The sequence below is a fragment of the Pleurodeles waltl genome, chromosome 4_2 (genome assembly GCF_031143425.1).
Source record: "Pleurodeles waltl isolate 20211129_DDA chromosome 4_2, aPleWal1.hap1.20221129, whole genome shotgun sequence".
In the NCBI taxonomy this organism is placed as follows: Eukaryota; Metazoa; Chordata; class Amphibia; order Caudata; family Salamandridae; genus Pleurodeles; species Pleurodeles waltl.
The window spans coordinates 868,983,930-869,010,647 of NC_090443.1; the positions used below are offsets into that span (position 1 = coordinate 868,983,930).

A 26,718-nucleotide genomic window follows, 5' to 3' on the forward strand; every position below is an offset into this window, starting at 1 on the left:
TGACATTGCGTGTCCTTGACGGAGGCAAATAGATCTAACCAAGGCTCTTCCCACTGCTGAAAGAGACCCTGTGGCACCTTCTGATGGAGACGACATTCATGATCCGCTAGGCATTTTCAGCTGAGTTTGTCTGCTCTGGAGTTCAAAGAGCCCATCAAATGTTCAACCGCCAGGGGTATTCCCTGCTGTTCCAGCCATGTCCAGAGGCGAAGTGCCTCTTGACAAAGGGTGAGCGACCCCAGCCAACCCCGCTTGTTGCAGTACCACACGGCAGTGGTGTTGTCCGTGAATGCCTTCACTATCTTTCCCTTGATAGAGAGAAGAAAGACTTAATGGCAATCAGATCGCATGGAGCTCCAGCAAGAAGATGTGGACTCCCGCTTCCACTGGAGACCAGATTCCTCTGATGTCCACCTCTCCTGGATGGCTCCCCCATCCCAGGAGTGACACATTTGTCACTACTGTCAGATCTGGGTAGGGAAGGGAGAGGGATCTTAATCCGGCCCCATCGTGGATTATTAACCATCGTTACAAGTCTTTCACAGTTCTCTTTGGGATATGGACCACGTCAGAGAAATTTCCCCAATGCTGTGCCCACTGGAACTTCAGGTCCCACTGCAGAGCCTGCATATGCCATCTGGCATGTATCGCCAGCAGGATGCAGGAGGCCGTAAGGCTCAGCAGCCTTAGAGTCAGCCTCACCAAAATCCAGGATAGATGAACACCTGAGGGGTGCTGGTAACACCAATGGCAGCACAGTAAACTGAAAGTGCTCTTAGCCTACTGTGAACCGCAAGTAACATCTGTGGGCAGGCAGGTCGGGGATGTGAAAATAAGCGCCCTGCAAGTTCAATGGTACCCTTCAAGTCTCCTGGGTCCAGGGCAGACAAGGCCTGGGCCAACATGAGCATTATGAACTTCCCCTTCTTGCGGAAGACATTGAGGGCTCATAGATCTAGAATGGGGTGAAAGCCCTTGTCCTTTTGGGGACCAGAAAGTAGCGGGAATAGCAACCACAGCCTACTTCTGGCACCAGAACCCTCTCGATGGCTTCCTTGGCCAAGAGAGTCGCAACTTCCTAGCAGAGAAAGGACAGGTGATCCTTTGGCATCCTATCTTAAGATGGTGGCATGGATGGAGGGGGAGTCTTGAAGGGGAGGGAGTAGTCCCTTTGTGCGATCAGAAAAACCCACATGTTCGAAGCAATGGATTGCCAGTGCGGCAGGTGAAGGCAAATCCTGCCGCCTAATGGGTATCCTTGGTGGGGGAGAGGAAGACTAGGAGGGTCAAGAGGCTGCTTTCTGGAGGCGTGGCAAACTAACCAGACCGCTGGCCACCTGACCCACAAGGTCAGTGGGTCCCACACTCTTGCCCACATACAGGCCGGGCAGTGTGCGGGGCATGGTAGCTGGACTGGGATTGACATGGTTGGGAGTCCTTTCCATAGCCACGAGATGAAGAAAAGGCAGATTGGGGGGGCGAAGTACCGCTGCAAGGCCCAAGGACCTGGCCATAGCATGATAATCCTTGAAGCGCTTGAGTACCGAATCAGCCTGGTTTCCGAAGAGACCGGTGCCATTGCATGTTCATCAGGGAAGCTTGGTCATCCCCCAAAAAGCCAGACATCCTCAGCCAGGAGTGCCGTCCTGACAATGTCATAATATTCAGTAAGAAATAGGAGAATCACCCCAACTGTGTCCAAGAACATGTTTATTAAAACATTTTCACATATGACTCTTACTTTTGAACCCATTAATAGTCCTGTAAACCAGAGTTTTGACAGAGTAAGTGTGAGAGGCAATTAGAAGTGAGAGGGGGTAATAGGATGTGAGTGACTGTGCAATCCTCAGACTTTCTATGCTTACAACAGTCTAACGTAAGTCCATTGTTCATAGTGTCAATGGGAAAATACCACATAACCTGTATTATGTCCCATTTACATTAATTATGTGCTTTATAACCGTCACTGCAAAAACAATATGTTTCTTAGACCCTTGAAAAACACGTTTTTTTCATGTTGGGGTAGGGCAGCTGAATAAAAACTAATAAGCACACATTTTAAAAGTCTGGAAAAAATTTAGAAAACTCCACTGAAATATATAAAAAATAAACACCAAAAAACAGGACGGCATACGTATGACTTAGGACTGCCCAGAGTTGGTAAATGTAAGAAATCAGGTTATTAGTTGAGAGGGGTAATTACCCACCTGAGGTCAAAATTATACTCCATGTCAAAGTGAACCCTTGAAGTTTTTAAATGGACCTACGATCACCCCCCCTCGTAGATATGGCACAGAGCAGACTGGCTTAACTTAGAGACAATGTGTAAAGTAGTTATGGAGTACTAAAAACAGTGCTAAAGTCGAAATGCAAAACAATAAAAATCCCAAAATTAATTAGAAAAATAGAGTGACATTACTCCAATAAGGGGAACATGAGATTTGAATTTTTAAAGTTTTAAGCAGAAATAGCGCCAAGGAGCACAAAGTGCCAATGATAGCTCGTAGTCGTGGTAGAAGAGGACCAAACTCCAATTTGACATCGACTGCGATCCAACCTGCTCCTAATACATTAAGGAGGTTCGTCCTGGTCAAAGATTTCACCTTCTGATCTTAGTCCCTTAAGTCCAAAACCATCACACAAATACACTCATAAACCCCAGCAGGACCACAGGGGAGGCACTAAGAGACTCACAGGCTGGCAGGCAAAGGCCCAGAGGAGGGTCCAGTCCAGGGCCAGATGCCACTGGGTCAGCTGCAGGAAAGGGTCTCTTGGAACTTGTGTGTCCAGCTAGTTTTAACAAGAGGTCAGTATTATGACCCATGCAGTCCACTTGTTTACCCTGGGTACAAGGAGGAGTGCAGGTCCAGTCTTCCTGGCATTTCTCAGGTCTCTGACAGCAGGTTGAGTCATCTTCTGATCTTCCACAGGCCCAGAATGTTCTCTGTCTCTCCCTTGGGCAGACGTTTATAAGGCTGGGTGGAAAGTTCTAGACATTAGGCACCTTGTAGCCAATCCTAGGATGCCACATCACCCCTCCACTCCTGTCCCAGCTCACCTGCACAGCATTCTGGGACAATCCAAAAATGGCAAAACCTTTATTCCCCTATGAAGGGCTCCTGTGCCAACCCAGAAGTGTGGCCATGGAAATGAGCAGCCCATCCTCTGTGGTCATTCTAAACAAGCTTTGGGGGCAGCTCTCCTTCCACTGGGCTAGGTGCCTGAATGGCTTGGGGGGACAAAGGAAGGGGGCAAGCCCAGGTGTTAGCTGCATTTGCCTTTGACAGGGTAGGGTTCTTTGAAGTTAATCAGATTAATAGGCAATGCCCAAGGCAATCCTGTCACAATGAGGACAACACCTTCCAAGCCCTTTGTCCCTGTCCTGGACACAATTAACATCTCACTACACAGGAGCCATCCAGCTTCCAGGTGGCAGCTGAAAACTTAAAGGGCCTCTGGAGGCCCCAGGCAGGGAAATGGTAACTTTTTAGAAGTGCCTTTTGCAGAATAGTTAGACCAAAGTTCATTTGGCCAATAAATTGGATTTTGTCCAACTATGAAAAAGCGTCTTTGAATTGTTTCTCTAGCTGTTCCAATCAGAATTTAGCATTTGATAAATTAGCTTTTAGTTTTATTTCATTGTAGGGACACGTGGAACAATAAATGTTTACATGACCTACTTTTAAATACTATGCACCCTGCCCTATTGTTGACAATGCCTGCTTAAGAGTGACTTATTAATATGTAAATGGAGGTTTTAGGCCTGCCAAAACAGGTTACTATGACAGGTTGAATTTGCAGTTCAAAGCTGGCACAGGCATGCTACTTATTTGCAACTTTCCCGCTGAGCATGATGACAGTCTCTCGCAGTCCACACAAGTATGTGCATACTTGTTCACATGCACCCAGCCCAGTGCCACTCACCCAGGATGTGCAGCAGAGGACTTATCTTAAAAGGCAGACACTGATGCTAAACACGCTTTGTCCAATTACCATGAAATTACTGTGAGACTCATCAGGTAGTGAGACTCACTCACTGTAAAGGTCCAAAAACCAGGTTCTCAAAAGCAAGAAATTCTGGTAGACTAAATGGGGGGAGCCAACTTGCAACAACTAGGTACTGGGAAACAACAAATGACATAATAACATGTCTCAGGACGAGAACATCTTCAACAACTGGAAATACGTCTATTGGGCTTGATGGAAAAGAATAAAATTGGGAATACATTCATTAACCTCAGCACTAGATAAAAGTAACACAGCCATAAATTGAAAAAAATGACAACAGCAACCCCCGACATAGAGAAATGGAAACAGCAAATTAAAAGATGGTATGAGACGGAGGAAACAGTTTTGCACATAGAAAACCAGAGTGGCACTAGAAATGCAGAAGCGCCCTTAGTGTGAGGTGAGTTGATATTATTGTCCTTCAATGCTGTAGAATAAGAAAACCCAACATGAATAACCACTCATAAATAGGAGTTGATGTACGCTGATAAACTATGATGACTGAGAACTAGTTGTTGTGAGCACAAAACAAAATGGACTTACTTCTGAGAAGATGGTAATGTTTTGATAGGGCCAAGCGAAAGAAAAACTGAAACTAAGTGACTGAGAACTGAACCTATAACAGACACACCCATCAAATACTGTGTTATTTTGTAAGCTGCTCACTTTATTGTTTTAAAGTATAGTTAATAAGTTAATGTTATATAGACTAAATAACATGACAAGACATATTGATTTGACAGATGTGATGCAACTGAAATGTATACTGGGAAACATATGCATAAACCAAAATGCAATGAAGTTGAAACTGTAATCTGACAAAGGAGAACACAAAAAAACATGACAGGGATTGAAAGTCACCATAAGTGTAATTTCAGTTTTTAAATTTCCTAAGTATCCCTTTGTTACTGTAACAGCTATGAAGAAGGATTAACAGTATGGGGCCCTACGTAACGCATTGCTCACAGCAGCCAAACTTGCAATTACAAGTTATTGGGGTAGATGACACTAGACGTGAAATAATTTGGAATGTTAGAATTTGAAACACAGTATTATATTATATGTCACTTAAGGGAGCAACTGGGGAAACTCAGTCAAATTTGGGGATCCATTTTGGAGTATAGGGCCAAGAAAAATTGTAATCTGATGTGTATGTCAATACTAAATGTGCTGCTGGCCTCTATACGGCTGGATGTAGTTAATGTAAAAGCACGCTGGATTACCATGTTCATTTTTTTGGGCTTTCTGATACAGACCTCTGAGTTTTACTTGATGCCCTGTCAGGGAGGGGGGGGGGGAGTTGCAATGAGGAGAAGCTGGCACACGAGGAGGTATTTTTTTTGCCTCTAAAGAGATCTAAGTCTTGATGGAAATACAATGATGTAAACTAAATAATTCATACATCTTATACAATGTCTTTATTAAGACAACCTTGACACCCTTGCCAAATAAATAACTTGAGTTCAACATACAATGCAATGGACATGGTTGCTCCATAATCCAACCAAAATAGCTTAGACTGTACTTCTTGGGTACAATGCCACACCATTCAAGGATTCATTTTGATTCAATTGCGCAACACAAACTCAGTAGTGAAAAAATTGCTGCATTTAGTAGGTATTGATCAAATCCCAGTCCTCCAGAGTAAAATGTGCACACTTGCGCTTAGTCAAGATTGAGGTACAATCATCTTTAGAATCAGTGTCTAAAGTCCTCTTTTTATTGTTGTTCTTTGTGGCATCTTGAATAACAGCAGGCTCCTTTGCAGTGTCAATGCTATGGTTGGGTTTGTTTACTTTCCTGTGAAACTGAAGTCTTCCACACATACCAATGTCTAACAACAGCTGTTCTGGAGGTCCTTCAGAATTATGTAGCTTTGGTTTTCCATCTTCAATGAAAAGAAAAAGTATTTTTAGTACAATAAACACATCTTGTCTTTATACATTCTACTACCAACAATAAGAATCATCTTCATAATCATAATTATTATGCTTATATATATATGCTCAATGGAATGAACTGTGCCATGCTCGATGTCCATTTATAAGGACAACCCTGGTTATACTTGTGTCCATGGTCTAAGATCTGATGAGCTAAAGACTGAAAACTGGACAGCTAATCATGATTGTTAGTTAATTAACTCTACAACTCTGTTCCTCTTTCTCTCAAACAATGTTTCTCAACGGTCTATTGACCTAAGTGTATGGCGCCATGTCACTACTCACACTTGAGTTATGTCTTCTGTGTTCTAGTCTATTTACTCACTAAGACATCTGATTCTTCATCTCATTCGTGTGCCAGTTGAGGCCCGAATTGTTCTGGTGTACACTGAGTGAAATTTACTACATCAGCATAAACTTTCTTCGGCTGGCCCAAGGGAGTACGGAGATGTCAGAGGTAAATGATCGAGCACCCTATTTAGAGTGGGTGGTCAGATGTTTTTTTCTTTTTTGAACTGGCCATCAATGCCAGGAGGAACAACCTGGCGGTGACAGACAAAATAAAAATAAAAAAATCACAACCAAGGTAGAAAACCGCAATGGTGTTAGGGTTATTTTTTTTCTTTCCTGTAAACACAATTGGCAGTTTGTTTTTGTTTAAAAAAAACGTTTAAAACTTTGGTGTAAGTGTCTGTCACCAATGACAGATGCACACAACTTTTAAATGCTTCTGTATAGCCTGCTGCGATGGCAGTTCATAAAACCCATGAAGTTCATCACAGGGCTGGTGGTGAACTCTGAATCTGGCAGGCAGAGGAAAGGCATGAAAGTGGACGAACAGTCCTCCGCCACTGCCTTTAGCTCTGACACCAAACTCTAAACTGAGCCCTTCACCTGAACTACGTTGCCTAAATCCACTGTTGCCTGAGAAGTATTCTTTATGTGGCAGCCTGAATGGTAATAGGGTAGCAAAGATTTGACCACATAACTCATGTTTTAATGTACTTCCAATTACCAGCACATAAAATTGCTTGTTTTGCTTGCAAAGGAAAACCACATGAACATAGAAACTCCATGAAAAATGAGAGCAAACCAAACCAATGAAGATTCCACCAATCACTAAGTATTTAGAAACAGGCAATTACAGTTCAGCTACTTCTGGTAAAAGTTTTTACAAATTCACTACAATACCTGACACTCAATGGCCACAAAGGGATACTACAGACAAATAGCCCAGGACCACGTGAAACAAAGCTGCAAGGTAACAATCACATTATCAAGTGAGTCTTCCACTTCAGGTACTCAGCTCAGTAGAGGCCATACTCAAGATAATCTGTGCACATCCCATAAAGGAACTAGGTCACCCACTTGGAAGAGTGGACAGATGTTAGCTTCAGGACGGTTTATCATGGATACCCGAGCAGGAACTCAAGCCTACCACACTATCTCACCTCTATCAGGAATACCTAATGCAGACAAGTTCACAAGTTAAAGTCTCGGGGGTTAGCTAAAAGCTGGCAAGGAAAGACAGAAAAAGACAAATAATGATGACCACGCCTTGGGAAAAAACTCCACAATCGTTTGTTTTTTGTTTTTCAGAAAACACACTCCCACTTTGGCAGTTAGGTTCTGAAAAACAAAAAAGTTTAAAAGTTTGGTGGATGGCCGTCAGAACAATCATGACAGCAGTTCCTTTCAAGTTACAGAGATGAGGTGGCAACATCTCTAAATTACCATCATGATGAAAGAGCTAATGTCCCCGGCGAATCCTGACAAACAACTCATTCCGTCAAAGTATAATTCAGACCATTAGTGACCGTAAACTACAGATCAATGTGGGTCGATAAACAGAGATTGATCTCAGAGTAGCTAAGCCCTCTAAGCCCTACACCAGCGAACCAGAACAGAACGGCATTTCCTGACACCGTGGTCAAGTGCAGAGTTGACAAAGAAGCCTGCTTTCTGATGCTCTCCAAAAAAAGAAAAATACTTTACACAAAAAAAGTTAAGAGGAACAAATGTGCTGCATCCCAGAAGAACACAAAAAAAGACAATAGAAATGGGTGTAACGTATACTACAAAGGTCTGGACACAAAACGTAAGCTGAAGAATATCTACCTATCCCACTATATTTCTGTTTGCGCATGCCACTGTGTGGATTCTAAGGGCCTTATTCAGAGTTGGGCAGATGCGGAACATATGCCATATATGTGACAGATGTCCCGTCACCAGAATTAAAAAAAAAAAAACACTGATGTCAATGGCACTCTAAATACAGCAGGCTTTTTAGCAGATGCCCTGCTCCATCAAACTTTAAACAAGGCTCTGAACAATAATCGCTCAATCTCTTGTTTTGCCTGATGACTTTATGTCAAGCATTACCTTTGCCACAAGGGTCTATCTTGTTATGTCAACAACATTTATTTGCATGTGTATACATTATTAAGATCGCTAAATACTCAGATCAAATGAAACCATAATTTATGAGCAGAGAATGAGAGTAGAAATGTAAAGAGGTCTACAAGTTCGGATGGACAGCAGAAAAAGAGCTTCACAAATGTATTTATACTGCCCCAAACCAAACGTAAAACAACTTTAAATTAATCAGCATATCCACACGAGGACATACAGGACTTATATTTATTTAGAATGGGGTTAAAAAAAACCTGTGATAGCAGTATACAAGGAAACAGTGGGTAAAGTGTTAGTATAATGCAAGTGCAGCACATTACCGGCGAACAAAGGCACAACCTAGTGATCATACTTTATGTAAAACATGAAATTACATATTTGCACAATTAAACTAGGATAGCTGTGGTTCAGGACTGAGAGTCACTGATGAGAGCATTCCAGTAAAGTATTCCTATCTTCAATTAACTAAGCTTGAAAGAGCAGAAGGTGATCCTGTGGCCGACTGGAAGAGGCACACTGATCCGAGAAAAATGAAAATGTGTTCACTTATGTTAGGAGTGTAACAAGCCTTAGAATGTCATCTTATCGGGTGGCTAAAGTAAGGTTTTGCAGGGGCCATTCAGATGCAATTTTAGTAGCATCTGGGTGACCCCATTTTAGAAGTTTTGAACAAAGAGTACAATAACCTAGAGATGGCTACGCTGTGTAGATGGCATCTCTCATTGGCCTTTCATTTTTTGTCAATGTGGGGGGGACAAACCTTTCTCTTCATTCAGTCTGCTATCACCACCACCTACTGGAGGATTCTGAAGATGAATCCTGAATTGAGCCTCTGCACTACAGTTATTCAACAAAACTCTGGCTCAGGTCTTCTTACAGTTTCTTTCATTTGAGATGCCCATCCAGGATCTAGTTCAACCATACAGTACAGTGAACAGGAAAATACTTTATATGTTTTTGATTCGCCACCTACTAGAGCTGTCAGCAACAGTTTATCGAAAAAGCAGGAAGGGAATATGTTGGCAAAACTAGACCATGGTTCATTTGGGGCTATCTCATCTTAACCACCTCATGCTCCAAATGGGACCTGCATGTGGCCACTGCTCTGGGGAAAAAAACACAAGTCTGGTACCAAGAAGATTTGGTAGAGGGGACTTCTGGTTTGATGGGTCTGCTTGAATATTTTGTACTGAAATCACAGAACAGTATCCAGAACTAGACTTTCAGAATCTACTAAAGGAGATGCAACACATAAGCTATGTTTTCCAGGATCTGGTGATGGATCAGGACAAGCGGGCAGAGAGTCCCAAGTCTGACCTCACACCTCTGTCACTGTCCTTTGATTTGTTTAGTTCAACACACAATTTAATGTCTTTTGTGTGAGGAGTCCAACCGTGATCTGCATAAGGGATGACAAATTACTGAGCGACACAGTTGTGATGGTAGTACACAGATTAGGAGTTAGCCTGATGGCAGCTTCTAGGATTCACATTACTTGTAAAGGTCATCTGCTGAAAACTATGGGACTGAGTGGGTGGTTTGAAAGAAGAGAAAAGAGAAAACATGTGAAGTACAGGGCAATCCCACCCTGCACTAACCCCACAAGAAAAATGATAACTCTTGCAACAAAAGCTTTCTAAGTGGTCATCTGGTTATTGTACTGACACTGCCAACTAAGACATCTTACAAACATTGTTCCTTAAAAAGAGAGTTGCATTGATTTCATACGATCACCAGATACCAAGTGGCATGTAAGCGGAATCTCTATGGTTTTCAGAGATTTGGCACAGAATTCATAATCATATCATCAACTTGGACAAGTCTAACAATCTGAGAGATACGATTGTGCGTTTCAAGTTAAGATGGTCACTGTGTAAGGAGGACAGAGGAATTCAAATCCTGGCTTATTCACTTGACCAACTTAAAAGATGTTAGCGCAATCATGTAAACAATGCCTGCATCACTTGCATAAGGCAAAACATGACGTGCTTATACATGAGCTAAAGGGTGGTACTAGGGGCTTAGGTTTGCCCAGTTGGTGGTAGTCTTTGTATTAAAAAAAAAAAGTGCTCTACTTTGGTCGCAGTTTCAACACAGTGTATCAAATAAAAGATGCAACTCAGATATAGGTTTTTTTTTTAAGTTTGCATTTTTTTGGTATAGAACTCAAATTCAATGCATATGATATGCTTGTTAATTCTGCCTCATCCAAATATTTTTCTTTATTTAACACGTACTAGCGTGTATTAGTGAAAAAACAATTACAAAGAGATGCAAGTATCACAATGGCAATACTAAATGTATATCAAATATAGATTTTGTTCAAGAGAGCAACTATAGATAAATACGAACATTAAAATATGCAGTAATTTCGTTATTTAAAAGCACAAGTATATGGATATTCATTTAAATTATTTAAACAGTCCCAAAGATGTCCAGAATGTTCCCCAGATGTAATCATACGGTTGCAACTTTTTTTAGAATAGCAAAATAGGTCTTGCAACCCATACCAAATAGCTATTTGGACAATGCGTGTTAGGGGCCTTTCTTCCAAAATGCAAGTCTTGCGGTACATTTTAATGGTTTGTGACTGTTATTCTGGTCACAAACCAATGAACTGTTACCAGCTCCTAAGTTGGGGTGGTACCTGATCATCAAAGCGGGAAAGGGTCCCCTTTCGATCTCTTCCCCTTCGGGAATGGATTTGGCAGCTTCGGGGGAGTAGGCAGTAGTCAAGACTTTTTTCAAAATGGATTTTTTATTTGTTTTTCCAAACAGCCTGGGATTTATTAAGGAATTCAGGCTACTTAAAAAAAATCTATTTTGGGTCACCAGCCCTTTGATTGTAGCCAAACACAGGGGAGTCACAGATTGTGACCTGCCTAATTCATTTTAATTAGGTTAGTTCTGACACCTCTGTGATTAGGTGTTTTGTGAACTGACGTATTCTGTATATAGGTCGGTACGCAAAATCAGACTGGATTTTAAAAAAGTCAGAGTGCAATATGCAACCAATTTTTCTGAATGTAATCTTTGTACATCAGGGCCTAGCATCTCTAGCCGGCCCATTGCAAGAGACCAACAGAAAGAGAAAATTGCTCCTAAAGCTTTCATCCATTCCCCTTTTGTGAACAGAGAGTTTTGATTCCCAGACTCTTTCCTATTTTACAGCATTTATTTATTTAAGAGTAACTTTGTGGAGTAGGCTCCGGATTCATTGAAAAGAACAGCTTTCCGGTAAATACAAAAGCAATAGATTTTAGTTGTTTCCTTACTGACAGGGAAATGGGTCCTTTCTGAAGGCTAGGTGGAAGGGAATTCCAGAACGTTGTTTTTTTGCTTAAAAGTCCTTTTTGACCACATTTGACATTGAGAAAAAGTGCCGAAAAGAGGATTATTCTAGATGGATTTCTTTAAAGGCAAGGCAGCCAATCTTGAATACAATCTTCGATTCAAGAGGAAACCACTGTAGTTACTTAATCTTTTTTTTTTTAATCAATGACAGCAGCATGGCCGTAAATTGCAAGATAGCCTTTACAGGGGCAAGTTTGGACTGAGGCACCACAGCCAGGATTGCATCAATCAACTCCGGAGAGTACAAGGGCAGGGCAACCTGCCTTGATGTCCTTGAGACACTACTAACATTCCTCCATTCATCACCACAAAGACCCCTTCCACCATTACTCTGCGGCAGAGCAATCTAGGGCACTAGGTTGAAAAGGCTTTTGAGATTTGCTTCTCCTAATATTTTGATGGATAGATCCTTAAGAACACTTCAGCAGCTCTTATTGGCTCATTGTAACTTCACATCTGAGTACTCCTGTATTTCAATTTACAACGTGTGCAACAGCTCCTAATCTCATTATGTGTACATGGAATCTTGGTAGCTCTATATTTGGTTATACCTGATTCACCCCCTCTGTAGAAGCCAACTCTACATTCAAGTATGCTTGAAGTCCTGTTTTCTAAAGGATTCTCTGAAACTCTCTGAAGTACTTGAACTCTTGTATTCTTTAGGAGACTTTTCATATGCAGGCAAGACACTGCAAGTAGTTCATTACAGGTCACTTTCCTGCCAGACTGCCAGTGCAAACACTTTCCTTGCCACGTCAGTTGCACACATGAAGGTATGAAAATACATGGAGTTAACAAAGGCTGAGAAAACCGGCAGAAGGAAAGTAGTTGAGTAGTGCTTCATGGCAGAAAATAATACGCACAGGAAAGGGAACTTGGGAATAAGATTCCATGCAGGATTGCCCAAAAGGGTTGCATAAGCAAAGGCAATAGGTCTTGCCTACAGAAGATCTACTGGTTTGGTCAATGTTTTTTTAGTCATGTTGTACAGCAACGTGGTCGCTGTGCAACATGGCTCCTAGTAAAGAAAATAAAACTAGTTTCAGCTATGATGCACAGAGGCCATGCAGCTGTACAACAAGGCTAAACAAATATTGACAAAGCCAAAAGCTCTCCAAATGTTGACAAAGGGAGAACAAACAAGCAACCCAGTACAAACGCAATTAAGTGAAAAAGTAGCGCATGAATTCTAAACAATATTTGTGGGAAATGTATTCACCGACTTTTCTTATGCAGTATCTTCGCTTTGTATTTACATCTCTTCCCTTCCATTTGCTCATACTTAGGAAACACAATCAATGCATTATTTTTGTTGCCCCTGACCCCCTTCGCTTGCTTCAGACTGCTGTTGACCCAGCGACGGAGTAAGCTACTTGAGTGCGTAGGAGGCTATGGAGGTTAAAGAGATGTTACATTAACTAGAATTCTTAACATAAAAAGAACCCTCCAAAGGGCACACACAGACTGTGTGATTCTCTCACGCGTTCTTGTCATTTTCTTTCACAATTAATATAATTCAATACACCTTTTCATTGCTAAATGTTTAGTAACTCAAGTACCACTTGAGTAAAATCAAATGTAACAGTTGAATTACAAGGTGTAATGAAAAGAAGAAATGGAAACTCCTGGCACCAAACGTGGTGTGGGTTTTGGACCTTTGTGACTGTAGCAGAAAAAAAATGCTCCTTTTTATGTGGGATGGGTAAGCAATTATGCAGGACGGGCAAGCATGGACTTGAGGAGGAGGTGGGGGACGGATAGGAACAACAATGGAGAGGGGGACGAAGGGCAGCAATACAGGGAAGGAGTGAGTGGAAGGCTTGAAGAAGCCACGTGGGGAAATGAAGTAGTATCACTATCACAGTGCGAGCAGCGGACGGACTCTAATCAGGAGGAATCGATCTGTGTTTGGTCCTTGCTCCAGAGAAGAAACAGGAAGTGATCTCTGGCATGCACCAGCCAATGAGGAGGCAGCAAAGAAGAGTGCCAAAGAAGCCAACAAATGGTAAGCAATAGGCAGACTCCAAGTCCTTTTTGTAAACAATATTGTCTCACAAGCAAGAGCGCATGCGCTAGTGCAGTCATGCCCAACCTTTTAACTTCTGTGGACCCCCACTTTATTAATACTGGAACCCGGGGACCCCCACTGAATCATTATTGAAATCCGGGACCACGTCGCCCCCCTCCCCCAACTGTGTAATTTCTGAGAGCTGGGGACCTAATCATTTATTATTATTTAATTTTCTCAGCTGTCACGGACCCCCGGAGGAGGCTTTGCTGACACTAAAGGTCCCTGGAGCACAGGATGGGAACCACTGCACTAGTGCATAGCTCACATATGCTCGACCCTAAAAATGAGAGTATGCAGTGTAATAAGAGCACCAGTTAACCAAGAACAAAGGACCTTAAGTTATACTTTACTTTCACATTCAGAGAGTCTGATGATGCTAATCAAATCATGGAATATTTGTATTTCAGTTTCAAGACTACTGATAACCTGTGATTGTCAGATAACAATAACTATCATCTATTTGTTTTCTGAATACTGCACTAGGGGAATTCAGATTTTAGTCCTGTTTACAGTCATATCTTTTATCGGCAGTGCTCTTATCTGTATAAGTGCTGTTGCTCAAAAAGTGTTGCTCAGTCTGTCTAGAAGCTCCCAAAGGAAGACGTTTACACAGTTACATACAACTCAAAGAGGAACTCCAGGCCCAAGCATCGACATACCACTATTCATGCTCGTCACCACAACCCACCTGGTGCCAATACAACATGCTTATAGCGGTGCACCATTCATCCTTGCTTTTGTCAATGTGAGCAATGAGCTAGGCCCTGGCTGTTAAATATTAATGAGGCAGGCCACACACACATCATTGATACAACCCCTTGACCTGGGCCTTTATATTGCAGTGCAAAAATCTAGTCTTTTTGTACAGTGATATACAAAGTTGGTGCGGAGAAGTGAATCAGCCCCTAAATTATTAAAATAAGAGTTGGACAACCCCCAAACAAACCTTGCTCCCTACATACTTTTGCTCCACCTCGCTTCCACAGTACAAATCTATACCAGTGTTAATCAAGGCCACCTCCTTCAACAGTAGAGCTTTTTAACAATACAATTGGTATCTTATGATTTTGACACAATATGCATTCCACTGTCTCGTTCCTGGATTTCCCACCATCAGTGTTTCTCTCCTCCTTCCTCATTGCTGTGACCTTGTTCCTTCGCCACCACCCTCCCTCTCTCATTCCAGTCTCCAGCATCAAGCTCAGGCAACAAGCCACAGCCTTCAGTGCCAGTTCCCTCTTCCCTACCCGCCCCCAGTGAGAAGCCTAAAGCCTTCTACCTCCATTCAGCGCCTCATCTCTAGAGCAGCCAAGCAACCAAACATCATCGCCCCGACTATTGTCCTCCTTTCTCATTACCCTCTACAACTAGTACACCCATTTAACAGATTTTCTTAAACATATTTTAGCACATCTATGTTGCTGTAACACTTTTTAATGGTTTAATTTCCTACTTACAGAAATTCTGTGCAGCTGTTCTGAATTTCAGAGTATTTCTCGGTTTAACTGCTTCTGAAATGGCTTGATCCCATTGACGGACAACCTGTGAAGAGATATGGTGTACTGTCACTGAGAATAAATAACAAGCATTTGCAATGCAATGGGTCTCGCATTTGCTCGAGTTAGAGCTATTAGTGTAGTAAACTTATTATTTTCTTGCCACATAAACTGATAATGAAAAGTAAAACAGTTTCACATATGCGAGCCGGTGGTTGCCATGAGTGTAAAGGGGAGACAGAAAAGGAAACAGAAGTTCGCTCGCAGTGAAACGTATCGATGTAGGAAGTTGGCTCTGTATGCACTATTTCAAAGTAAGGAATAGTATGCACAGAGTCCGAGGGTTCCCCTTAGAGGTAAGATAGTGGCAAAAAGAGATAATACTAATGCTCTATTTTGTGGTAGTGTGGTCGAGCAGTAGGCTTATCAAAGGAGTAGTGTTAAGCATTTGTTGTACATACACACAGGCAATAAATGAGGAACACACACTCAGAGACAAATCCAGCCAATAGGTTTTGTTACAGAAAAATACCTTTTCTTAGTTTATTTTAAGAACTACAGGTTCAAATTCTACATGTAATATCTCATTTGAAAGGTATTGCAGGTAAGTACTTTTGGAACTTTGAATAATTACAGTAGCATATATACTTTTCATATAAAACACAAATAGCTGTTTTAAAAGTGGACACAGTGCAATTTTCACAGTTCCTGGGGGAGGTAAGTTTTTGTTAGTTTGTCAGGTAAGTAAATCACTTACAAGTCTCAGGTTTGGGTCCAAGGTAGCCCACCGTTGGAGGTTCAGAGCAACCCCAAAGTTACCACACCAGCAGCTCAGGGCCGGTTAGGTGCAGAGGTCAAAGAGGTGCCCAAAACACATAGGCTTCAATGGAGAGAAGGGGGTGCCCCGGTTCCAGTCTGCCAGCAGGTAAGTACCCGCGTCTTCGGAGGGCAGACCAGGGGGGTTTTGTAGGGCACCGGGGGGGGGACACAAGTCAGCACAAAAAGTACACCCTCAGCAGCGCGGGGGCGGCCGGGTGCAGTGTGCAAACCCGCGTCGGGTTTTCAGTGGTTTTCAATGAGAGACCAAGGGATCTCTTCAGCGGTGCAGGCAGGCAGGGGGGGGCCTCCTCGGGGTAGCCACCACCTGGGCAAGGGAGAGGGCCTCCTGGGGGTCACTCCTGCACAGGAGTTCCGTTCCTTTAGGTGCTGGGGGCTGCGGGTGCAGGGTCTTTTCCAGCCGTCGGGAAATGGAGTTCAGGCAGTCGCGGTCAGGGGGAGCCTCGGGATTCCCTCTGCAGGCGTCGCTGTGGGGGCTCAGGGGGGACAACTTTGGTTACTCACGGTCTCGGAGTCGCCGGAGGGTCCTCCCTGAGGTGTTGGTTTTCCACCAGTCGAGTCGGGGTCGCTGGGTGCAGTGTTGCAAGTCTCACGCTTCTTGAGGGGAGTTGCAGGGGTCTTTAAATCTGCTCCTTGAAACAAAATTGCAGTTCTTTTGGAGCAGTGCCGCTGTCCTCTGGAGTTTCTTGTCTTTCTTGAAGCAGGGCAGTCCTCAGAGGATTCAGAGGTCGCTGGTCCCTTGGAAAGCGTTGCTGGAGCAGGGTTCTTTGGAAGGCAGGAGACAGGCCGGTAGGACTGGGGCCAAAGCAGTTGGTGTCTTCTGTTCTTCCTCTGCAGGGTTTTTTCAGCTCAGCAGTCTTCTTCTTCTTGTAGGTTTCAGGAATCTAAATTCTTAGGTTCAGGGGAGCCCTTAAATACTAAATTTAAGGGCGTGTTTAGGTCTGGGGGGTTAGTAGCCAATGGCTTCTAGCCCTGAGGGTGGGTACACCCTCTTTGTGCCTCCTCCCAAGGGGAGGGGGTCACATCCCTAATCCTATTGGGGAATCCTCCATCTGCAAGATGGAGGATTTCTAAAAGTTAGAGTCACTTCAGCTCAGGACACCTTAGGGGCTGTCCTGACTGGCCAGTGACTCCTCCTTGTTATTCTCATTATTTCCTCCGGCCTTGCCGCCAAAAGTGGGGGCCGTGGCCGGAGGGGGCGGGCAACTCCACTAGCTGGAGTGTCCTGCGGTGCTGGAACAAAGGGGTGAGCCTGTGAGGCTCACCGCCAGGTGTTACAGCTCCTGTCTGGGGGAGATGTTAGCATCTCCACCCAGTGCAGGCTTTGTTACTGGCCTCAGAGTGACAAAGGCACTCTCCCCATGGGGCCAGCAACATGTCTCGGTTGTGGCAGGCTGCTGGAACCAGTCAGCCTACACAGATAGTCGGTTAAGGTTTCAGGGGGCACCTCTAAGGTGCCCTCTGGGGTGTATTTTACAATAAAATGTACACTGGCATCAGTGTGCATTTATTGTGCTGAGAAGTTTGATACCAAACTTCCCAGTTTTCAGTGTAGCCATTATGGTGCTGTGGAGTCCGTGTTTGACAGACTCCCAGACCATATACTCTTATGGCTACCCTGCACTTACAATGTCTAAGGTTTGGCTTAGACACTGTAGGGGCACAGTACTCATGCACTGGTGCCCTCACCTATGGTATAGTGCACCCTGCCTTAGGGCTGTAAGGCCTACTAGAGGGGTGACTTACCTATACTGCATAGGCAGTGTGAGGTTGGCATGGCACCCTGAAGGGAGTACCATGTCGACTTACTCGTTTTGTTCTCACCAGCACACACAAGCTGGCAAGCAGTGTGTCTGTGCTGAGTGAGGGGTCCCCAGGGTGGCATAAGATATGCTGCAGCCCTTAGAGACCTTCCCTGGCATCAGGGCCCTTGGTACCAGGGGTACCAGTTACAAGGGACTTACCTGGATGCCAGGGTGTGCCAATTGTGGAATCAAAAGTACAGGTTAGGGAAAGAACACTGGTGCTGGGGCCTGGTTAACAGGCCTCAGCACACTTTCAATTCAAAACATAGCATCAGCAAAGGCAAAAAAGTCAGGGGGTAACCATGCCAAGGAGGCATTTCCTTAAACAACCCCCCCCCCAAACGAAAGAGGATGAGACTAACCTTTCCCAAGAGAGTCTTCATTTTCTAAGTGGAAGAACCTGGAAAGGCCATCTGCATTGGCATGGGCAGTCCCAGGTCTGTGTTCCACTATAAAGTCCATTCCCTGTAGGGAGATGGACCACCTCAACAGTTTTGGATTTTCACCTTTCATTTGCATCAGCCATCTGAGAGGTCTGTGGTCAGTCTGAACTAGGAAGTGAGTACCAAAGAGGTATGGTCTCAGCTTCTTCAGGGACCAAACCGCAGCAAAGGCCTCCCTCTCAATGGCACTCCAACGCTGCTCCCTGGGGAGTAACCTCCTGCTAATGAAAGCAACAGGCTGGTCAAGGCCATCATCATTTGTTTGGGACAAAACTGCCCCTATCCCATGTTCAGAGGCATCTGTCTGCACAATGAACTGCTTGGAGTAATCTGGAGCTTTGAGAACTGGTGCTGTGCACATAGCTTGTTTCAGGGTGTCAAAGGCCTGTTGGCATTCTACAGTCCAGTTTACTTTCTTGGGCATTTTCTTGGAGGTGAGTTCTGTGAGGGCTGTCACAATGGATCCATATCCCTTCACAAACCTCCTATAGTACCCAGTCAAGCCAAGGAATGCCCTGACTTGAGTCTGGGTTTTTGGAGCTGCCCAGTCCAGAATAGTCTGGATCTTAGGCTGGAGTGGCTGAACTTGGCCTCCACCTACAAGGTGTCCCAAGTAAACCACAGTTCCCTGCCCTATCTGGCATTTGGATGCCTTGATAGAGAGGCCTGCAGATTGCAGAGCCTTCAAAACCTTCTTCAGGTGGACCAGGTGATCCTGCCAGTTGGAGCTAAAGACAGCAATATCGTCAAGATAAGCTGCACTGAAGGACTCCAAGCCAGCAAGGACTTGATTCACCAACCTTTGGAAGGTGGCAGGGGCATTCTTTCAACCAAAGGGCATAACAGTGAACTGATAATGCCCATCAGGTGTGGAGAATGCTGTCTTTTCTTTTGCTCCAGGGGCCATTTTGATTTGTCAGTACCCTGCTGTTAAGTCAAAGGTACTTAAGAATTTGGCAGCCCCTAATTTATCAATCAGCTCATCAGCTCTAGGAATGGGATGGGCATCTGTCTTGGTGACAGAGTTAAGTCCTCTGTAGTCCACACAAAACCTAATCTCTCTCTTTCCATCTTTGGTGTGAGGTTTGGGGACTAAGACCACTGGGCTAGCCCAGGGGCTGTCAGAGTACTCAATTACTCCCAATTCCAGCATCTTGTGGACTTCCACCTTGATGCTTTCCTTAACTTGATCAGACTGTCTGAATATTTTGTTTTTGACAGGCATGCTGTCTCCTGTGTCCACATCATGGGTACACAGGTGTGTCTGACCAGGGGTTAGGGAAAAGAGCTCAGCAAACTGTTGCAGGACCTTCCTACAGTCAGCTTGCTGTTGGCCAGAGAGGGTGTCTGAATAGATCACTCCATCTACTGAGCCATCATTAGGGTTTGATGACAGAAGATCAGGGAGAGGCTCACTCTCAGCTTCCTGATCCTCATCTGTTACCATTAACAGATTTACATCAGCCCTGTCATGGAAGAGCTTAAGGCGGTTCACATGGATCACCCTCTTGGGGCTCCTGCTTGTGCCCAGGTCTTCCAGATAGGTGACCTGACTCTTCCTCTCTAGCACTGGGTAAGGGCCACTCCATTCGTCCTGAAGTGCCCTGGGAGCCACAGGCTCCAAAACCCAGACTTTCTGCCCTGGTTGAAATTCAACCAGTGCAGCCTTTTGGTCATACCAACACTTCTGGAGCTGTTGGCTGGCCTCAAGGTTTTTGCTTGCCTTTTCCATGTACTCTGCCATCCTTGAGCGAAGGCCAAGTACATAGTCCACTATGTCTTGTTTAGGCTCATGAAGAGGTCTCTCCCAGCCTTCTTTCACAAGAGCTAGTGGTCCCCTTACAGGGTGGCCAAACAGAAGTTCAAAGGGTGAGAACCCTACTCCCTTCTGAGGCACCTCTCTGTAAGCGAAAAGCAGACATGGCAAGAGGACATCCCATCTCCTTTTGAGTTTTTCTGGGAGCCCCATGATCATGCCCTTTAATGTCTTGTTGAACCTCTCAACAAGGCCATTAGTTTGTGGATGATATGGTGTAGTGAATTTATAAGTCACTCCACACTCATTCCACATGTGTTTTAGGTATGCTGACATGAAGTTGGTACCTCTGTCAGACACCACCTCCTTAGGGAAGCCCACTCTGGTAAAGATACCAATGAGGGCCTCGGCTACTGCAGGGGCAGTAGTCGACCTAAGGGGAATAGCTTCAGGATACCTAGTAGCATGATCCACTACTACTAGGATGTACATATTTCCTGAGGCTGTGGGAGGTTCCAGTGGACCCACTATGTCCACACCCACTCTTTCAAAGGGGACCCCCACCACTGGAAGTGGAATGAGGGGGGCCTTTGGATGTCCACCTGTCTTACCACTGGCTTGACAGGTGGTACAGGAGGTGCAAAACTCCTTAACCTTCTGGGACATGTTGGGCCAGTAGAAGTGGTTGACTAACCTCTCCCACATCTTGGTTTGTCCCAAATGCCCAGCAAGGGGAATATCATGGGCTAAGGTCAGAATGAACTCTCTGAACCCCTGAGGCACTACCACTCTCCTAGTGGCACCAGGTTTGGGATCTCTTGCCTCAGTGTACAGGAGTCCATCTTCCCAATAGACCCTATGTGTTCCATTTTTCTTGCCTTTGGACTCTTCAGCAGCTTGCTGCCTAAGGCCTTCAAGAGAGGGACAGGTTTCTTGTCCCTTACCCAACTCTGCCCTTAAGGGTCCCCCTGGGCCCAAGAGCTCAACCTGGTAAGGTTCTAGCTCCATAGGCTCAGTTCCCTCAGAGGGCAGAACTTCTTCCTGAGAAGAGAGGCTCTCTTTTTCTTGTTGTGTTGCAGCTGGTTTCCCAGCTGACTTTCCTTTTCTCTTGGTAGGCTGGGCCTTTCTTCCAGACTCCAGCTCTACTTTTTCAACCTGTGCCTTGCACTGTGCCCTTGTTTTGACACACACCAGTTCAGGGATACCCAGCATGGCTGCATGGGTTTTCAGTTCTACCTCAGCCCATGCTGAGGACTCCAGGTCATTTCCAAGCAAACAGTCTACTGGGATATTTGAGGAGACCACCACCTGTTTCAGGCCATTGACCCCTCCCCACTCTAAAGTTACCATTGCCATGGGATGTACTTTAGTTTGATTGTCAGCATTGGTGACTGGATAGGTTTGTCCAGTCAGGTATTGGCCAGGGGAAACCAGTTTCTCTGTCACCATAGTGACACTGGCACCTGTATCCCTCAGGCCCTCTACACTTGTCCCATTAATTAAGAGCTGCTGCCTGTATTTTTGCATGTTAGGGGGCCAGGCAGCCAGTGTGGCTAAATCCACCCCACCCTCAGAGACTAATGTAGCTTCAGTGTGACACCTGATTTGCTCTGGGCACACTGTTGATCCCACTTGGAGACTGGCCATTCCAGTTTTAGCTGGAGTGGAGTTAGAAGTGGTATCTTTCTTGGGACAGGCCTTGTCTCCAGTTTGGTGTCCAGACTGACTACAGCTACGACACCAGGCCTTTTTGGGATCAAAGTTTTTACCCTTGTACCCAGGATTGTTTTGTGAAGAGGCTCTGGGCCCACCCTCCTGTGCAGGTTTTTGGGGGCCTGTAGAAGACTCTTTACTATTTTTGTTTTTGGCTGTCTCACCACCTTTCCCCTGGGGAGGTTTTGTGACCCCTTTCTTTTGGTCACCCCCTGTGGAAGTTTTGGACACCCTAGTCTTGACCCAATGGTCCGCCTTCTTTCCCAATTCTTGGGGAGAAATTGGTCCTAGGTCTACCAGATGCTGATGCAGTTTATCATTGAAACAATTACTTAATAGGGGTTCTTTCACAAATAAATTGTACAACCCATCATAATTACTTACACCACTGCCTTGAATCCAACCATCTAGTGTTTTTACTGAGTAGTCTACAAAGTCAACCCAGGTCTGGCTCGAGGATTTTTGAGCCCCCCTGAATCTAATCCTATACTCCTCAGTGGAGAATCCAAAGCCCTCAATCAGGGTACCCTTCATGAGGTCATAAGATTCTGCATCTTTTCCAGAGAGTGTGAGGAGTCTATCCCTACACTTTCCAGTGAACATTTCCCAAAGGAGAGCACCCCAGTGAGATTTGTTCACTTTTCTGGTTACACAAGCCCTCTCAAAAGCTGTGAACCATTTGGTGATGTCATCACCATCTTCATATTTAGTTACAATCCCTTTAGGGATTTTCAACATGTCAGGAGAATCTCTGACCCTATTTATGTTGCTGCCACCATTGATGGGTCCTAATCCCATCTCTTGTCGTTCCCTTTCTATGGCTAGGATCTGTCTTTCCAAAGCCAATCTTTTGGTCATCCTGGCTAACTGGATGTCCTCTTCACTGGAGTTATCCTCAGTGATTTCAGAGAGGTTGGTCCCTCCTGTGAGGGAGCCAGCATCTCTGACTATTATGCTTGGAGTCAGGGCTTGAGAGGCCCTGTCTTCCCTAGATAGGACTGGTAGGGGGGAATCACCCTCCAAGTCACTATCATCATCCTCTGTGTTGCCATCCTCAGACGGGTTGGCCTTTTCAATCTCTGCCAACAGCTCCTGGAGCTGTAGTTTGGAAGGTCTGGGGCCCATTACTATTTTCTTTATTTTACAGAGTGACCTTAGCTCCCTCATCTTAAGATGGAGGTAAGGTGTGGTGTCGAGTTCCACCACATTCATCTCTGCACTAGACATTATGCTTCTAAAAGTTGGAATACTTTTTAAGAATCTAAAACTAGTTCTAGGTTCTAATTCAAACTTTCACAAAACTTTTAAACTCTAAAAGAAATGCTAAACAGGATCTAACACAAGGCCCTAGCAGGTCTTTTAAGAATTTAGAAAAATTTCAAATTGCAAAAACAATTTCTAATGACAATTTTTGGAATTTGTCGTGTGATCAGGTATTGGCTGAGTAGTCCAGCAAATGCAAAGTCTTGTACCCCACCGCTGATCCACCAATGTAGGAAGTTGGCTCTGTATGCACTATTTCAAAGTAAGGAATAGTATGCACAGAGTCCAAGGGTTCCCCTTAGAGGTAAGATAGTGGCAAAAAGAGATAATACTAATGCTCTATTTTGTGGTAGTGTGGTCGAGCAGTAGGCTTATCAAAGGAGTAGTGTTAAGCATTTGTTGTACATACACACAGGCAATAAATGAGGAACACACACTCAGAGACAAATCCAGCCAATAGGTTTTGTTATAGAAAAATATATTTTCTTAGTTTATTTTAAGAACCACAGGTTCAAATTCTACATGTAATATCTCATTTGAAAGGTATTGCAAGTAAGTACTTTTGGAACTTTGAATAATTACAGTTGCATATATACTTTTCATATAAAACACAAATAGCTGTTTTAAAAGTGGACACAGTGCAATTTTCACAGTTCCTGGGGGAGGTAAGTTTTTGTTAGTTTTGTCAGGTAAGTAAATCACTCACAAGTCTCAGGTTTGGGTCCAAGGTAGCCCACCGTTGGAGGTTCAGAGCAACCCCAAAGTTACCACACCAGCAGCTCAGGGCCGGTTAGGTGCAGAGGTCAAAGAGGTGCCCAAAACACATAGGCTTCAATGGAGAGAAGGGGGTGCCCCGGTTCCAGTCTGCCAGCAGGTAAGTACCCGCGTCTTCGGAGGGCAGACCAGGGGGGTTTTGTAGGGCACCGGGGGGGGACACAAGTCAGCACAAAAAGTACACCCTCAGCAGCGCGGGGGCGGCCGGGTGCAGTGTGCAAACCCACGTCGGGTTTTCAATGAGAGACCAAGGGATCTCTTCAGCGGTGCAGGCAGGCAGGGGGGGAGCTCCTCGGGGTAGCCACCACCTGGGCAAGGGAGAGGGCCTCCTGGGGGTCACTCCTGCACAGGAGTTCCGTTCCTTTAGGTGCTGGGGGCTGCGGGTGCAGGGTCTTTTCCAGCCGTCGGGAAATGGAGTTCAGGCAGTCGCGGTCAGGGGGAGCCTCGGGATTCCCTCTGCAGGCGTCGCTGTGGGGGCTCAGGGGGGACAACTTTGGTTACCCACGGTCTCGGAGTCGCCGGAGGGTCCTCCCTGAGGTGTTGGTTCTCCACCAGTCGAGTCGGGGTCGCCGGGTGCAGTGTTGCAAGTCTCACGCTTCTTGAGGGGAGTTGCAGGGGTCTTTAAATCTGCTCCTTGAAACAAAGTTGCAGTTCTTTTGGAGCAGTGCCGCTGTCCTCGGGAGTTTCTTGTCTTTCTTGAAGCAGGGCAGTCCTCAGAGGATTCAGAGGTCGCTGGTCCCTTGGAAAGCGTCGCTGGAGCAGGGTTCTTTGGAAGGCAGGAGACAGGCCGGTAGGACTGGGGCCAAAGCAGTTGGTGTCTTCTGTTCTTCCTCTGCAGGGGTTTTTCAGCTCAGCAGTCTTCTTCTTCTTGTAGGTTTCAGGAATCTAAATTCTTAGGTTCAGGGGAGCCCTTAAATACTAAATTTAAGGGTGTGTTTAGGTCTGGGGGGTTAGTAGCCAATGGCTACTAGCCCTGAGGGTGGGTACACCCTCTTTGTGCCTCCTCCCAAGGGGAGTGGGTCACATCCCTAATCCTATTGGGGAATCCTCCATCTTCAAGATGGAGGATTTCTAAAAGTTAGAGTCACTTCAGCTCAGGACACCTTAGGGGCTGTCCTGACTGGCCAGTGACTCCTCCTTGTTATTCTCATTATTTCCTCCGGCCTTGCCGCCAAAAGTGGGGGCCGTGGCCGGAGGGGGCGGGCAACTCCACTAGCTGGAGTGTCCTGTGGTGCTGGAACAAAGGGGTGAGCCTGTGAGGCTCACCGCCAGGTGTTACAGCTCCTGTCTGGGGGAGGTGTTAGCATCTCCACCCAGTGCAGGCTTTGTTACTGGCCTCAGAGTGACAAAGGCACTCTCCCCATGGGGCCAGCAACATGTCTCGGTTGTGGCAGGCTGCTGGAACCAGTCAGCCTACACAGATAGTCGGTTAAGGTTTCAGGGGGCACCTCTAAGGTGCCCTCTGGGGTGTATTTTACAATAAAATGTACACTGGCATCAGTGTGCATTTATTGTGCTGAGAAGTTTGATACCAAATTTCCCAGTTTTCAGTGTAGCCATTATGGTGCTGTGGAGTCCGTGTTTGACAGACTCCCAGACCATATACTCTTATGGCTACCCTGCACTTAAAATGTCTAAGGTTTGGCTTAGACACTGTAGGGGCACAGTACTCATGCACTGGTGCCCTCACCTATGGTATAGTGCACCCTGCCTTAGGGCTGTAAGGCCTACTAGAGGGGTGACTTACCTATACTGCATAGGCAGTGTGAGGTTGGCATGGCACCCTGAGGGGAGTACCATGTCGACTTACTCGTTTTGTGCTCACCAGCACACACAAGCTGGCAAGCAGTGTGTCTGTGCTGAGTGAGGGGTCCCCAGGGTGGCATAAGATATGCTGCAGCCCTTAGAGACCTTCCCTGGCATCAGGGCCCTTGGTACCAGGGGTACCAGTTACAAGGGACTTACCTGGATGCCAGGGTGTGCCAATTGGGGAATCAAAAGTACAGGTTAGGGAAAGAACACTGGTGCTGGGGCCTGGTTAGCAGGCCTCAGCACACTTTCAATTCAAAACATAGCATCAGCAAAGGCAAAAAAGTCAGGGGGTAACCATGCCAAGGAGGCATTTCCTTACAATCGACAAAAGTGCAATTGTCAATGTAACCGGCAAAAGTAGAACTATCCATGTAACCAGCAAAAGTAGAATTATACATGTAACAGAGTCGATGTCATGCAAAGAGCACGACTACTGCCCAGCGAGATCGCGCTGCGTAGGAAACAAAAAGAAATAGTGCAGAAGCCATTCAGAAAACACAGAGCCTCGTATGTTTTCAGTAGTTTACCAGTGCTGTGGAGGAGGGCTAAACACCGGAAAAGGCATGACGTATGCATGCCTTTCACTAATGAAATCAAGTGAATTTTAAAAGGCAAACCCGCAAACCAACCAAACTGAAGGGTGCGACATGGGCGTGGTTAAAAGCCAACAGAGAGATTACAACAGGGGCCAGAGTGCTTGCGCGAGCTCAACCCTAAAAACCAAAGGAACTGATTCATTTAGTGACTGGTTGATATGGATGTTTGTGTACTTATGCCTATATGCAAATTCATTTATATCTAGTGCATTTTTTTTTTATTTATTACCCTCTCTGGAGACTTGGAAGAGCTTCCGTGTCTCCACCCGCCACTCTGTGACGTCAGCGTCAATGTTTCCTAGAAAGGCCATGGTAGCACCTTTCTTTCTAGTTGAGTGTGCCCTCGGTGTAATAGGCAGTTCTCTTTTTGCTTTGAGATAACAGGTTTGAATGCATTTAACTATCCATCTAGCAATGCCTTGTTTGGAAATTGGATTT

The 26,718-nt window shown here is 45.1% G+C and overlaps 1 protein-coding gene across 1 annotated transcript in view; it reads right to left on the bottom strand.

The window, feature by feature from the left end:
• Positions 1-4,654: 4,654 nt before the first annotated feature.
• The window catches only part of LRRC42 (leucine rich repeat containing 42), a 152,877-nt gene continuing 130,813 nt past the window's right edge, over positions 4,655-26,718 (bottom strand). The window contains exons 7-8 of the mRNA XM_069232640.1: positions 15,243-15,327; positions 4,655-5,896 (exon numbers count right to left, since the gene is read on the bottom strand). Coding sequence (XP_069088741.1) covers positions 5,619-5,896; positions 15,243-15,327 — 363 coding nt within the window. The 3' untranslated portion in view covers positions 4,655-5,618. The remainder of the gene's footprint in view (positions 5,897-15,242; positions 15,328-26,718) is intronic.